Here is a 15,793-nt window from a genome sequence, read left to right as displayed (position 1 = left end):
CACGTAAGACACATCTTCTTCAGTATCCATGTGGGTTGTTTTCGCTTTGAGACTTTACAAACTGAAAACACATGGTTACAGCCCACCCCCAAAAATTAGATGTCTTGACTCAGAGTCACCTGAGGAACACATGACCGCAGCTCAAAGTTGAAGATTTTGGTACCTGTCAGATTTCAGCTAATGCTAAAATTACACAAAGTTTTAAAAAAGTACTTTAAAATATTCTTTAATGAAAGTGGTGTTTCTCTTGTGGGCTAAAAAATAAAACAATGATATCACAGTACATACTGAGCAAACACACACACACAGCTGATACACACGTCACAGCATCGACAGCTGTTCACAATATATTACAGTTCGTCTCACAGACTCACTCACACAAAGTAAAAGAAAACATTCAAGGAGAACAAAACTGCAGGTGCTGAGAGGAGACATGGAGCAGGGTGTTTTGTTTTTATCCAAACATCAGTTTTAGGGAGTGTTTACTCATGCTTCTTCAAGATCAGTGACATGAAATAAATCTGGTTTAGGTAAAGGGTCCATGTCTGCCCTGAGCGCCTGTCAAACACAGTGAGAGTGAACAAAAATATGACCGAGTGCATTTTCAGTCAGAACACCGGTGAGTTAATAAAAAAGAGCTAAACAGATAAATGCTCGTCACTAATACAGACTGTGATCCTTCATATAGAAATACTGTAAACAGTGAAGAGACGACCTCCTTCAGTCTGTCAGTAAACATCAATGTGCTCAGGAGTTCACTTTAAAACTCAGACCTCTAACAGCCTGATGCATCAACACGTCCATCGTTCATGTTTCTCATCACATCCTGGACTCGACTCAGACCTCAGCAGTGCGTCCCCACGGCGGCGTACCCCGCAGCAGAAGTGGACGGCTCCCTGCGGATGGTGCTGAATGGCGACAGCTCCAGCTCGGTGGTGGTGCACTCATTTTCAACGTCGCTGGTGGCGGTGGCGGGAGACCGAGGAGGGCCGCACTCATCGCAGCAGCAGCAGCAACAGTCCAGGAAGGCTCTGGTGAACGGCTGGCACAGGCAGAACAGCAGCACCGGCGTCACTGCGGACTTACAGAAGAGCAGCAGCTGGCTGACCAGGTGCAGGATGTCCAGGGTCCTCCTGGGAACGCCAGCAGCCATGTATGAATTGATGATGTTGCAGATGTTCTCGGGGATGGTGCAGAAGCCGTAGAGGATGGCTAACGCCACCACAGCACAGTTCATCTGACTCTCCAGCTGGATCTGCTTCTTGCTGCCACGCACGCATGCCCGCTCCGCTTGGCGGATTTTGCGTGCGGTGACAAGCGAGCTGAGGATGGTGAAGAGCGTTGGCAGGCAGAAGTAGCAGCCGAAGTACCACCAGAGGCGAGCGCCGTCGTACGTGAGCCCCAGCACGTACAGAGTGTCTGGTAGGTCGGTGGAGATTCGTACGACACAGCGCTCGCATGGAGTCACCTCAGGCGGGTCGCCGTCCTCGGTGACCAGCTGTCGGATCAAGAGTTCGGGCAGCGCCAGGAGAAGAGCTCCCACCCAGATAACGGCGAGTTTAGCCGTTGTGGACGCCCAGTTCTCGATCATCTCGTAGTACATCTGTACGTTGGTGGCAGCTCGGAAACGATCGATGCACAGGGCGCAAAGGGTGAAGGTGGTGACACCGAGGGACGCCACCTGGGAACAGAGGAGGAAGGTTAGGATAGGACAGGATTCCTGACGCTCATCTTTCTGAACAAAATTGTTCATAGGGAATCTCTGGTTTTGTGGGTCTTGGGATTGTTTCTCCATCTCTTTGCAGATGATGTGATTCTGTTAACTGAAACTGACTGTGACTTACATCTGGTTCTTTGATGGTTAAGGAAAATATAACTTTCACTTTTACCCATAGATTACCTGTCACAGGTGATCAAACTGACCCTGAGACTTGGCCAACTCCATGAGCATGGATTTAATTTCTTGTATTTTGACTGATGAGACAAAAGGGGTTGGAGAAAAAAAATGTTGCATTGTAGTATCCGGATTTTTCGTTTAACAGTTTTAAACTGTGATTTCTTTTGTTCCAAAACCGATTTTTATTTTATCTTAATTTAAGTCCTTCATTTCAATCTTTGTTTATAAGTTGGTTGGATAAAACTTGAGATGTCAGATTCCCTGAATAAATCCTAAAACCTTGCTCACTTGTGATGTGCATTTTTGGGGAAAATATGGCTCCTAGGGATGGGTACCTTTTACATTTGAAACGATTTGGTACCGATGCCCAGCACTGGTACTCAATGGTACCAATTTCTGGTACTTAATGGTGTTTATGTGGTAAAAAATATCATTTTTTAAAATAACAGAATATAATTATTTTTTTCAATTTAACATATTTATTCTTCAATATATAACCTTGCAATGCTATGTTCATGTCCAGCATGGAAAGTTGCCTACTCTTCCACTCCCTCACAGTCACAAGGAAGCATTTAGGTACCCAGTACCCAGTACTGGGTTTAGTACCCAGTACTTTTGACAGAATTTGGTTGGTACCTATAAAATTACCTAATTTGGTACCCATCTCTAATGGCTCCTGATAAAGTCTGTTGACATCATCATCATCATCATCATTTAACTTTTTCACATGGCCTGGTGTTAAAATCGCAAAAATCAAAAATATCGAAGTATCGCAATTCAAATTGAATCTGCACCCCAAAAATGGTAAAAGAATCAAATTGGAAGAAAAGCATATCTTCCCAACCCTGTAAGACAAACAGTGGAGGAAATATCATTGATTTTGAAAGTCTGATGGTCCACAACGAACAATTTTGTCTCATCATGTTCTTCAAGAAATGTATCCATCAGAGTTTTTATCATCAGTTAAGTATTTTTGTTTGTCTTTGTCCCATCACTGTTGTGGAAAAATAGGTCATTGAGGAACATTTATAGTCATAATTTGACATTGACGAAGTTATAACTCATAGCATAGCGTGCATTGGCTGACCCACTTCCTGTTTTCTATTTAAATACAAGTATGATCACATTTTGGTTGAGTGACATCTTTCCAAACCCTAATATTTGTCCCCAAGGGGCGCCAGAATACAGGAATCATTGATCGTTTCTCCTCATACCTGTAGATTTCTGACTGATAATTGTTGTTTAGTTGTGATTGTGTTCTTGCAGGTTGAACCATAGACTGTATATAGAGTGGACAGTGTGGCTCCGCCTTTACCGTTGTACGGTTTTGAAGCCAAAATTCCCCCGTTACAGACGCAGCCATTGGCAGCAGTTGTGCAGCCAGAGTCTGCGCAGTAGAGACAGTGAGGGATTCTGGGAGAATCTAAGTGGAGCCTGGTGACAAAAATAATATATATTTTTTCTTTTAAGAGTCTAACCACTTCTTGAATCTCTGAAAAAAATACATAAGAACAGCAGCTGTCAATCATTGTTAAACGTGATGTAAAGCCTCATTTTTAACCTCTTCTAACTAATGAAAACGAAACTTTTCAGAAAAAAGGAGAAATTGGATACAAGACAGCCAAATGATATCTTTAAATCACCACAACAATCGGACGTGAGAAACATTTCTATGAGGAGTAATAATTTTTTAAAGTTTGACCACAGCTCATCTGGAATGACCGGGAGACTGATTTTTTGATACATACTGCAGCCAGCCACTAGGGGGAGCAGTTTTCGTGGTGACCTGACTTGGAACCGAGTTGGAAAACGTCTTTTTTTCAGTCTTTGGGTTGAATGCTCAGCAATAAAAAACTAAGCTGAAAACGTTGACAATGACTTTAAGAGACGTCAGTGCAGTAAAATCCTGTGTGGTGACCTTGAAGTGACCTCTGTGAAGAAGTGAGAACCAGATCTGAGGAGTGTTTTCTTACATCAGGTGGTTTACAATGTTCAGACAAACACTCTCTTCATCCCTCTGCTCTGTGTCACACTGTCACCAAACACATCTGCTGTGTCTCAGCAGCTGTAAACACTTCACACTGTATGGAGGACAACAGACAGGCACCGCAGATGTGTGTGTGTAAGTCTGTGTAAGTGTGTGTGTGCTGCCAAAAAGTGTCCGTCATAAACATAAACAAGCAGAGTCCTGAAGCAAAGTCTTTTGTTGTTGTATTGGCTCCTCTGGATTCTCTTGGCGGTTTCTCTCAGCTCTGAGTTAAACCAAAAAGGTGAATCACCATCTACAGCCTCTTCTTAAGCCTTTTCTCAGGTTTCTTATTTATTATCATGGCTGTTTGAGAAGCACAGTTCAGCTGTTTATTTCAGTTTACTGTCTCCTGAGGTGAGTTTGTTGGGTTTGTATTGTGTTAAGTAGGTTTAGTGTTAAAGCATGGGAGTAATATTTTTTTATTCATTCAAATTAAAGACAGATCTTACACAATGACTGACAGGAATGGAAAGACAGAAGGTCAGATCTCACATCACTCACACCATGTGGGTCATCGTGTCAAACAAAGAGAGCTGCAGCTGCTAAGAGGATTAAATCTGACCTTTCGTCTTTACATTAAAAAGCTTTCCTCTGTTACAGCGAGTCGCAAACACGTCGACATGCTGCTAATGTTTACATCATCCTAAACCCTGAGGGGCTGCATCAGCTGGGGCTGAACAGGACTGGAGGCTTTTAACTGCTTAGCCCCACCTTCTAGACCAAGGGTCTTCAACCTGCGGCTCCGGAGCCTCATGCAACGTTTTGACCCCTTTGCAGTGGCTCCCTGTAGGTTTAGAAAAATCTTATTGAAATAAAGACATTTTATTTTTTCACACAGAGGTTATTGATGACTGACACTAAATAAAATCCTGTGTTAACATTTTGTTGAACTAAATCTTCTTCACATCTGTCAATAAAGCCTGCCACTGCTCTACTTCACCTCCTACAACATCAACAGCCTACTAAGTTTTAATATACATGCTTGATATGTGGTAAGATAAGAAACAAATGGAAATTATTTTCTTTTTCTTTTTTAAAGTTTGAGGTTTTGAAATTTCACAATTGTTTGAAATCTTTTACATACTTTTTACTTTTTCAACATTTGTGAATTTTTGCAAATTATTGATTTTATTTTTTGCAACTTTCTGAAATGTCACATTTTTTTGAAATATTTGCAATTATTTTAATTTTTTTTTAAATTTATTACATTTCTTTATTTTTTTTGCATTATTTGAATCTCAAAATTTTTCTAAATTTTTGCGATTTTTTTATTCAACAATTTTTTTAAAAAATTATTTATTTATTTTTTCAAAAAAATCACATGTATAGTTTTATAAATTCAAAATATATCTAAACTTGTAAAGATAGTTATTTACTGCATTTCAACTATGCATGGAATTTTATACACTTTAAAGACTTTGATGTGAAGATAAAGTAGATTTTGTGGCTCCTGAATGACTTTAATCCAGGTGAACTGAGGAAAAATGGCTCCATTGAAAGTAAAGGTTGCAGACCCCTGATCTAGACCAAGGGTACCACTCAAGGGTCAACATCCGGTCAGTAAAATGAAGCCTATGTGGAAATGCTAAAAGTAGCTGTTCATCGAGAATCCTCTTGAGGCTGGCTGCAGAAAGATTGGAAGTCACGTACACACCCAGCCATAAAAACAGACTTTATGGCATTTAAAATCATATTTACAGCCTGGTTCAAAAAACAGCTTGGGTCTAAAACGCTGATTTCACTATCAGCACACTGTACAGTGAGTGAATTTTTTTCTATCTCTGCTGTTTAGAAGTTATTAGGATTGTTTGATTGTCCAATCAGAGGCACAGCTCAGGTCATGTGACCGCCGGACGCCCTGTAGCTGCTTGAAGAAAAAAAAAATCACAGCCGGCGTCGTAGTGAATGTGACTGCGTCTGTGGATTGGCTTCATTTCATGGTTTCAGGAACCGACGAGTGACGTCACGGATGTTACGTCCATGTTTTACACAGTCTATGGTACCACTATTTCCCAAAAAGGGCCACATTTGATTAAGTGAAAATGACCAAGAGCCAGCAGCTCACTTAATGATTTCACAGAATTCAAAGCTCACCTGTCCCTCAGGTGTCTCTTGATACCAGATGATCAGTGGTCAGTTTTCTGCAGTGTAACGTGCTGCGTTAACATCAGCAAAAACTGCTTCTGACCAACGTAGATGTTCTCCATTAGGGGGCGATATGAGAAAAATGTATCAGGACTGTTTTATGACAGGATCAGGATCTGGATTTTATCAAGACTTTTTCTTTTTTTTAGCCCTAAAACATATCTGATCCTGCATTCTGAACTATTTTTATGCACCACTTTTTTTTTTTTCCTTTTCTGCACTATAAAGAGTTTCTGCAGAATGTAAAGAGTTTTACTTTTATACAAACAGCTTATACATGGTCCAAATGTAGTTTAGTGAGACCTCACAGATATAAGGGCTCTGCCCTCTCTGTCACCCTGTCTGAAGTGTTTTAAAACCTGGCTTTGAGGATTTACTCCAATTAAAACAGAGAGCACAAGTGAGGTCAAACTGTGATGCTGGAGGCTGGTTTATCTCTGAGGTCAGAGTCAGGTTCTTCCAAACTGAACTGGGGGAATCCAGAGGAGTTTCCTTTCAGTCAGACACCAGCTTTTGAAGTTATTTTTGGCTTCTGCTTGTTTAATAACTTTATATATTGTAGTGAAATCAAAACCTGAAACAGACTCAGGATGAAAGGAGAAAAAAGAAGAGGAGAAAAAATCAAACTGGAAGTCTTCCCGTCTCTGGATCTGATCTGAGACCTTTTTCGTGTTTGCTCTGATGAAGCTTTGTCAGAGGGGGGTCTTCTTTTCTTAATCTCAGACCCCATTAATCCCAATCTTCACTCTGATTGGACAGCAGGTTCCTCCCTGCTTTCTGCTGCCTGATGTGACACTGATCAGATTAGAGACCCCCTCACATTAGGCGTCATTAGACCTGATTTAAACCCTGAGTGCAGTCTGGATCCCCTGCCCCCAACAAGAACTCAGATGTGAACTGTTGACATGAAAATGAGTCTGATGTGTTGAGGAGTTAAATGAATGGAAAACATATAAAACTAAACTTTTTAACTACAAAATGTCACCAGGTGCAGTGATCCTCCCCTCCCCTCTTACCTCCAGGTAGGGGATGATCCTGCAGGAGAACTCCCCCAGCAGCCAGTTCTTGGTGAGCTCGTGGAACACCACGAGCGGCAGGCAGAAGAAGATGATGATGAAGTCCCAGAGCGCGAGGTTGGCCAGCAGGGAGTTGGAGATGCTCCTCATGTAGTAGTTGTGACAGACGATGCACATGACGGACACGTTCCCGATGATCCCCACGCTGAAGATGATGGCGGCGATGATCACAACCGCGTACGCACCGATGGACTCCGGGGTGACCGGGTAGAAGGGGTTCTTCACCTGCTTCCGCCTCGTGTCAACTGGCACGAGCGGCGTGGAGTCAGGAAAACCCGGGAGTGTGTATTCCTCCTCATAATCACTGATGTTGAGTCCGAGGGGGAACTCGAGCTCCTGTTCCTGAGCCATGGCTGCAGGTGGAGCCTCTTTTACGGGTTCGCTCCTTTTCGTCCTCCCGGGCTTTGCACCCCGTCTCCCCCGCCGGTTGTGTCCGGTTTTCTTGTGGCGACATGTGCTCCCATGTGGGGTTTGCTCATGCACCCCTCCTGAAGGACATCCATCTCTTCTTGGCTTGTGTACACCTGTGCGTAAACCTTCAGGTGCATGTTGCGCGTCGCTTTTACGCACAGCCCGTCTGAGGAAGAGTTCCCTCTGCAGCTCAGAGCCTGAGGGCTTCACAGTGTTCAGCCAAGAACCCTGCGCTCCAGCACCGCGCGTCCCCCCATTGTCCTGCCCAATAACTGTGCGCCATCTCCGGCTCTGCGCATTCCTTTCAGCGGGGTCGGATTCATAATGAGGGCTGAAAGTCGTCTTTGTTTTCTGCGAGTGGAGCTGACTCGCCACGGCCTCGCTGCAAAGCCACAAATACAGTAACCACGAGAATGGAAGCAGCATCATGTATTTGTGTCTAACCCCTGAGATCGAAACGGTTCTTCTTCCAGAATGATCGGTCCATCTCTGGTTTGTGGGGAGAAAAAAAAGTACAAAATCAGCAGAAATCTCACCCAGACAGTGCTGCAGGGCTCAGTTTTCCTTCATCTTTGTGCGCAAACAACACTCAAAAAGTCTCTTCTGGTGGAGAAACGGTGCACCTGTCCGGTTTGGGTGCGTCCCGGAGCGGCTCCAGTCTGGAGGCATCACCGAAACCAGATCAAAGCGCGAACATGTCCTAAAAGTGGGTCACAGAGTATGATCAAAGTTCAAGTCCTGGAGCTCTGAGAGTGTCGAGTCCCACCTCTGGTCGGTGAAGTCCAGCACCTCCAGCCGCTCTGGAGCGCTCGGAGGCCGGGAGGAGCGGAGGGGAAAGCTGCCGGTGGAGGAGATGAGCTCCGTGTGAGGGAGACAAGAGCACCAGAGAAGAGGAGGAGGAGGAAGAGGGGGAGGAATGCGCGTGAGGGGGTGGATGCGGATGGGGGAGTCATCTGTCAAACCTGCTCTGAGCCGATAATAAACTGTACAAATGAGACTAAAAGTGTTGTCTGCACGGGATTACGGGATTATGTCGGTGAGATTATTTTTATGATTTTTACTTTTTTTTTTAAATCGATCTTGAAATCACTCTGAAATTAGATGTTTCCACATTCTCCAACTTCTCACAAATCAAAAACTAAGAAGTCAATTCTCAAAACACTTAAAGCAAAGAATAAAACTCTCCTTATTACATCAAAACACATAATAATAAATTTTAAACAAATCTTAAAAAGGTAGAAAACCTTAAGTGAATTTAAATAATGTGTCGTTTTCCCTTTTAAGACGAGCAACATTTAAATACAGAAATGAAAAAAAAACACAAAGAAGCACACTTATAAACACAGAAACCTGACAAATAGGAAATTTACAACCTTTAACGATGTTGTATTAAGTTACTCAGTTTCCCAGAATGCCTCTGCACTGACTTTAAGTCAAAGAAAGACATCTGAAGTTTGCAGATACTCCTGTCAGAAAAAAAGTATTTGCAGCTCTTTTCTGCCCTCTAGTGGACAACATGGTTACAACCTCTACAGATCCTGATCCAACAGATGATTCATAAAAATTTTCCGTTTGATTCAAAGATCAAATCATATTTCAGTTTCTGTCTGTATCCAATTTATCAGAATTAAAAGTAAAGAGACTCTAAAGGGAAGTTTGAAAGCTGTGTCAGCGGTATTCATTTCTGATTTAAGGTCTGCCATCAGACAAACGAGCAGAAGAAATAACCATCACAGGAATGCTGCAAATCTCATCTAATCCAATCCACTTTAGAGCCAAGAGGAAGAGATTTAGACCTCTTTATTAACACAGTGAGAGATGAGTTAAAATGCTACAAGAGCTCAAAAGGAAACAGTTTTAAACACATCAGTAAGTTTTTACAAAGATGTGTGATTTTTACATTAAATTTAAATAAAACGGAAAAAGACGAACACTCAAGATCAGGGACAGGACTCTGGATGCCTCAGGCTTCGTTTGGGTTATGGTGTGTGGACGGGAGGTTGGGTGAGAGTGGTCTGACAGATCTGGTAGCAGGTTTGATCCTGTGCTCCGCCCTCTTTGGGTTGGTACGCTTTCAGACACAAATCCAGCCAGGGACGCTCACCTGACAACAGAACATGCAGGTTTTATTTTGGCATAAAAGAGAAGAGTATGACCAGAAAGCGCACTGAGGTGAAAAGTGTGTACCAGTGCTGCCCTCTGGTGGACAGAGGGAGTCCATGGTTTGACAGATGCTGTCCTGAGCCTCCTGATTGGCTGCTGCATCCTCTGCCGACACGCCGAAGAACAACTCCTGATGTAAATCACAAACCGTCCAGATCAGAGTGATAACATGGGATTATAATCTGATTTCTAAGAGCAGGACTCACAGCATCTCTCCACAGGAAGACATCCAGCGCGCCTGTGGCGTCCTGAACCTGCAACTTCATCAGCAGGACGAACTGCAGCAGCTGCACACCCAGAGCTGCAGACCAGAAACAGCAACGGTCATTATTTCATCCACTTTTCATCCATTAAAAGCAGTCGACAAAAAATTTACAAAGAAGTTTGAATGAAGGTGAGACTCTCAACGAAGAGACAAAACGTCAGCACACCAAAGAAAAAGCTGAGAAACTTTTTGCACGTCACGTCTGCAGACAACCGAACTGTTTCATAACTCTCCTTGATGATACATTCAAGGACAAGTTCTGATTGGAAAATATTATTCTCAATCATCTATTCATGTGCGACACAAAGACCTCAAGGTAGAGCCTCAAAAGAAACTCAGGGTCTTCAAATATGAGAAAGAAAAGATGGAGAGTTTTAACTTTAAGAGAACAGAACAAGCTGAAAACTGAGAATCCTGAGCCTCCAGTTTCTCTTTAAGCATCCACATGTTGGAACCAAAGCGTCTCACCTTCTGCGATGGTCTTTTCATCGGTCAGCTCGAGTCCCTCAGCGGTCTGATCCCACACTGCGGCCTTGGAGCACCGCCGACATCTGAAACACATCGAGAGAGTGGACCATCATTTCCTGAAGGGGGCAGCGTCTGTCCCTAAGATTGTTCTTAAACCAGTCCTAGGCTTAGACTCTGAAAGATAAACTGAGATCTATGAGAGTGAATAGGACATTTTCAACCAGGTTTTATGATTTAAAGACACTCCTGGGTCTCAAGGGCACGTTAGTGTAAAAAGTTTAGTTTTGTTTCCTCCACCAGCCTCAAGACGGACAAAGGTTTTGGCTCCTAGTGTTTTTGTTGCCAGGTTTGAGGTTCTGATCTAGATTTCAGAAAATGTTAAAGCAAAGAAGCAAACAATGAAAGAGATTTTTAAGAATCGCTTTTTTTTTTTAACTAAGAACAATCCTCATTAGAAACTTATTGCTAAACCCCTGGTGTTTCTTCAGGTATATTTTGAAATAGTTTAGAGAGGACAGAACTACGGTGGCCCTGAAGGGCAAAACAAAAAACAAAAAACAAAAGAAAAAATAAAAATAGAAATACAACGAGACAAATAGTCCTGTTCTCTTTTTTGTTGTATTATTAGTTGTTGCTTTCTCTTCATTTCTGTTGTTTTTTTGCTGTTTTTTTATTTTTATTTTTTTATAGGCATGTTTTTTGTTGTTGTCTAGTTCTCTTTTCATTATCCTATCTCTTTTTGTTGGTTTTACTTTGTTTCTTTTTTGTTTTTGTCATGTTTGTTATTTTTGAACTGCCCACTTTTTTAATGTTTTCTTTTTTGTCTTGTTTTTTTAAATGTCCTTTTCTCTTTTATTTGTTTACTATTTTGTCGCCCTGTTGTCTTTTTCTTTTTTGTCCTGTATTCCAGCCTTTTGTTTCATGGTCTGTTTTCCTTTGTCTTCTTTTTGATTTTTTAATTTTTAATGTATCTCCGAATCAGAATCAGAATCAGAATCAGAATCAGAATCAGTTTTATTCGCCAATTATTTTCAAGAATACAAGGAACTTGACTCCGGTTTAAACTGCACTCTCTCAGTACAATGTTGTAAATAGAATTACAAAAGTAAAAAAAATAGAGCTTAAGTAGTAGAGAATAATAATAATAATAATTACAATATTAAATAAAGAACTTTGCACAGAGTAGAATACAAAATATATACACAGGGGCTCTTTGGTGTCTTTGTTTAGAAAAGTTCTCTATTAATTCAGGTAATCATTAAATACCTAGAGGGATCTTTAATAAATTATTATAAATCTCCATAACAGAACTTAAAAAATGTACACAATCAAGCTTTAACCCTCTTCGATAATCCCTGAACTGTAATCTGTGTGTGGCTGGTCTCTGACCCGTAGTATCTCTTCCTGCCTCTGAACAGAAACGGAGCATCCAGGTCGAGCAGAGTCAGGTGACCATCTGATGACCTCACAGGGATGATGTTATCGTAGCTGGACGCCAGCTGACACGTTTCCTCCAGAGTCGAACCTGAAACACCAGAAGCTGATTTAAGAACGTAAACCAACTCTTTTATTTTGAAAAGATGTCACCTGAGGTCATTTTTTTTCAAGTGTAAAAGGAAAACTTGATGTTTTTACCTCTGAGGAAGATGAGCTCCTTGTGTTTGCCCTCAGACACGAGCTGGGGGAACAGATGAACTCCCAGAGCTCGATTCAGTGAATCTTCAGGGATTTTGACTTTTCCTGAGATCCCCCATGATGGAGGTCTGCAGGATGCAGAGTTCCTGGATGCTTCAGAGAAGAGACCAGCAACCAGTTCATCATCTGGGACTTCCTGTCTGGAATCAAAGAAGACCTCATCTCAGCATCTCATAATTGATCTTTGATTGTTTTTCTCTAAACTAAACGTGTGGAGGAAAACATTTAGAGGTCTGCTCTGTGTCATCTCTGTGTGTCCCTACATGTTTGAACACTTGCTGCAGTAGAGTTTCAGAGCCTGGTAGAGCCTCTGGGGCTCGTAGGATCTCAGCTGGACTCTGACGTGATGGACTCGGCTCTGACTGGACTTCTTCAGTTGGGAGAGCGTCACCGGCTGGATGTTGTGACCGCAGCTTCTCTCTGACACAGGTGCTACATTTTTGGAAACGAGGAAGAAGCAGAGCGACTTTTAGGACTATTTTCAGCGCTCGATTAGAGACAATCTTTTTTAATGTAGAAAGTTTGATTTCAAAACAAACCGGATGAAGTGCCGGACTCCAAAATGGCAGGATCTGAATCACAAACAAAGAAGATGATAAGATCAAATGATCTCTGCTGTACTGATCCAGCTGACAGGGGTGCGCCTAAGGGGGGGAGGGGTGGATTGTACTGCCCCTTTTAATCATTATCAATATGAGTTAAATTCAGTAAGTTTAGTTAAGTTTAGTTTAACCAGTCAAAAACTCCTCACTGTGGCTTTAAATCTTAGAAACAAGAGCTGATATGGGCACCTAAACACGTCCACTCAGAGTTACATAACAGATATCAAGCACTCAGGTCAGAGAACAACGCTTTTATGACCCTGAGGAGTTTTTTCTGCTACCTGTATGAGTTAAAACCTCCAGCTCATTCAGAGTTTGTTCTTTTCCTTTCAGCCCTGGAGAAGTCTGAGCTTTTACTAAAACCCTCCTAATGGAAGGACTCCCTCCAGCTTCAATCCCTCTGTCCACAGATCATGTCCTCAGTAAAGAGAGTGTCCTCTCTTTGCAGCCAGGATTTAAGACGGGATGAGACAACACTTCTGTTTTAAGGCGGTAACACATTCTGGTGCCAACATTACAAGCGGCTCTGATTCAAACCCACCAGTTTCCCTGTAGTCACCGTTGTTATTTCCTTTCTGTTTCATGCATTTAAAAACAGGGATCCATTCCTACCTATAAATTCTGGCGGCGTGCACCAGATCTCCATTATCTCGCTGTCGTTCAGCTCGCCATCACCTTGGAATGCTTCAAGATTTCTACAAATACAAAAAAGTAAGAAGAAGACCAAACACACATCTTTTTTCAATAAAAACAAGCAGCCAATAAAATGAAATACTGCTAAACTTTATCATTCAGTGACATTATCCAAAAACTGGAAGACATGAATCAACCAGGACTACGGTGGCCAGTAGGTGTCAGCCGAATTACAAAAGCAACAACACAAATGCAAAAGAGAAAACACAACGTAAGTGCAGCCACAAAAAGTTAAGAGGATAGTTATGCTAACAGACATAGAAAAGTTGTGAAAGTAAGTCAATGATTGTTTCCTTTTTAACCTTTAGCTATGATAAATGTAGCTTTAATGCTAACGTTACTGATTCATAGAGCTTAATATTAATACACATTTTTCCGGTAAATACAAAAAAAAAAAAAACACTATGGTGGATTTTGCAAGTTAAGACCATTTCAATGTTTTTTTTTTCATCACAGGTAAAGTTAAAAAAGATAATCATTTACTGACATCCCAACTTTTCTGTATCCGTTGGGATAACCAACCCTTTTTAACTTTTCTTGTGTTCTAGCTTTTGAATTTGTGTTTTTGCTCTTGAAGTCATGTTGTGGCTTTTGTAATCGTGTTGATACTCATGAATTTGTGTTGTAGCTTTTGCATTAATGTTTTTGTTCTTGCATTCCTGTTGTGGCTTTGCATTCTGGTGGTAGCTTTTGCATTCGTGTTGCAGCTTTTGCAGTCATGTTGTAACTTTTGCATTCATGTATTAGCTTTTTCATTTGTGTTGTAGCTTTTTCATTTGTGTTTTTGCTCTTGCATTCATGTTGTGGCTTTTGAATTTGTGTTATGGCTTTTGCATTTGTGTTGTGGCTTTTGTATTTGTATTGGGGCTTTTGCGTTCATGTCATTACTTTTGCATTTGTGTAGTTGCCATTTTATATATTTTTGCTCTTGCGTTCATGTTGTAGCTTTTGCATTCATGTTTTTGCTCTTGCATTCTTGTTGTAGCTTTTTCATTTGTGTTGTAACTTTTGTGTTATGGCTTTTGCATTTGTGATGTAGCTTTTGCTTTTGTGTCATGGCTTTTGTATTTGTATTGGAGCTTTTGCGTTCATGTCACTACTTTTGCATTTGTGTTGTCGCCATTGTACATACTTTTGCTCTTGCATTCTTGTTGTAGCTTTTTCAGTTGGCTTTTGTTTTAGTGCTGGGGCTTTTGTATTTTTGTGGTGACTTTTTATTCTTGTTTTTGCTCTTGCATTCATGTTGTGGCTTTTGAATTTGTGTTATGGCTTTTGCATTTTTGTCATAGCTTTTCCATTTGTGTTGTGACTTTTGCATCCTTGTTTTTGCTCTTGCATTTATGTTGTGGCTTTTACGTTCATCTTGTGGCTTTTGCATTTGTCTGGCACCCACCAGCCACCGTACACGACAGATTAACACCCAGCTATTAAAGTGAATCATACATATGTTGTATTGCTCGGCCTTGCAGCACAGTCTTTGTACAAGACCCATCTGTGTAAGCACATGACAAACAAGTTTTTGAATCAAAAAGTAGCTGGATTTTTTACCAAAGCAGCTTTCAAACAAACCTTTCCTCCAAAAATTCTGCTCCAAACTCTTAAAGCCTTGAATAAATCAAAGTCAGCTGCTGCTAAACCCCACTGCAAACACTTCTGGTCCAAACGTAGCTCAGCCTTGATTCCTGCTCTTTTATTCAACGCTTTGGTTCTCTCAATTTAGGAAGGTTTGACCCTCTTCTCCTGCTGTACCTCTTGAGCTCCTGCACACCAGGGCTGTCTTCTGGAAGCACTCGGATGCCTCTGCCGAACGCCGTCCCTCCGTGCAGATGGAAAGCCATTTGATCCACCTCCACGCCCTGGCTGCTGGTGAGACCGGGCACTTTGCTGGATCCTGGGCTCGCGTGGAGGTTGTAGATCCTCAGGAAGTCGCCCAACTGGTGAAAGAAAAAGGTAAGAGGATTTTAATCCTCCACAAAGTTACAGCTGGGGAAAATAAGAGCTGCACAAGGTGATTGTTTCACCCAGTCTGTAAAGCAGGCACCTTACACTGTTTTCATCCAACTTTTCTTTGCTGGAGAGTTAAAAACTGGACTTAGATAAAGAATAACGCCAGTTTTCAGGTGATTAAAAGTTTGACTGAGTTGAATTTGGTGCCAGCTATAAAAAAACACTTTACCACCAACTAATCCTACTTACATACTGATGCAAAAGCCACTCTGGGCCTTTTGGAGTTGTGAGCCTTAACCAAGGATGCTAAAAATCTCCATAAAGCTGCAGAGGTGGTGGAAATTCACGACAGGTTTTCAAGCAATAACTTCATATCCAACACTTGTTAAATCCACTAGAATA

General features: G+C 41.6%; 2 protein-coding genes across 2 annotated transcripts in view; both read right to left on the bottom strand.

Moving 5' to 3' along the window:
• Window positions 1-210: 210 nt before the first annotated feature.
• gpr37a (G protein-coupled receptor 37a) lies at window positions 211-8,716 on the bottom strand. Its single transcript, XM_074678126.1, has 2 exons — window positions 7,088-8,716; window positions 211-1,681 (listed from the first exon to the last, which is right to left on the bottom strand). The coding sequence occupies exons 1-2, from the start codon at window positions 7,985-7,987 to the stop codon at window positions 845-847; spliced, it is 1,737 nt and encodes a 578-aa protein (XP_074534227.1). The 5' UTR covers window positions 7,988-8,716; the 3' UTR covers window positions 211-844.
• A 160-nt stretch (window positions 8,717-8,876) lies between these two features.
• Window positions 8,877-15,793, bottom strand: part of pot1 (protection of telomeres 1 homolog) — a 75,084-nt gene continuing 68,167 nt past the window's right edge. The window contains exons 11-20 of the mRNA XM_074678125.1: window positions 15,194-15,378; window positions 13,364-13,446; window positions 12,689-12,721; window positions 12,413-12,581; window positions 12,090-12,289; window positions 11,844-11,979; window positions 10,455-10,537; window positions 9,928-10,022; window positions 9,746-9,851; window positions 8,877-9,662 (exon numbers count right to left, since the gene is read on the bottom strand). Coding sequence (XP_074534226.1) covers window positions 9,538-9,662; window positions 9,746-9,851; window positions 9,928-10,022; window positions 10,455-10,537; window positions 11,844-11,979; window positions 12,090-12,289; window positions 12,413-12,581; window positions 12,689-12,721; window positions 13,364-13,446; window positions 15,194-15,378 — 1,215 coding nt within the window. The 3' untranslated portion in view covers window positions 8,877-9,537. The remainder of the gene's footprint in view (window positions 9,663-9,745; window positions 9,852-9,927; window positions 10,023-10,454; window positions 10,538-11,843; window positions 11,980-12,089; window positions 12,290-12,412; window positions 12,582-12,688; window positions 12,722-13,363; window positions 13,447-15,193; window positions 15,379-15,793) is intronic.

This window comes from Halichoeres trimaculatus, unplaced genomic scaffold, assembly GCF_033239565.1.
Source record: "Halichoeres trimaculatus isolate MK-OKI-2021-1 unplaced genomic scaffold, fHalTri1.1 fHalTri1_scaffold_10, whole genome shotgun sequence".
Taxonomy (NCBI): domain Eukaryota; kingdom Metazoa; phylum Chordata; class Actinopteri; order Labriformes; family Labridae; genus Halichoeres; species Halichoeres trimaculatus.
This window is presented reverse-complemented; position numbering and strand designations above follow the sequence as displayed.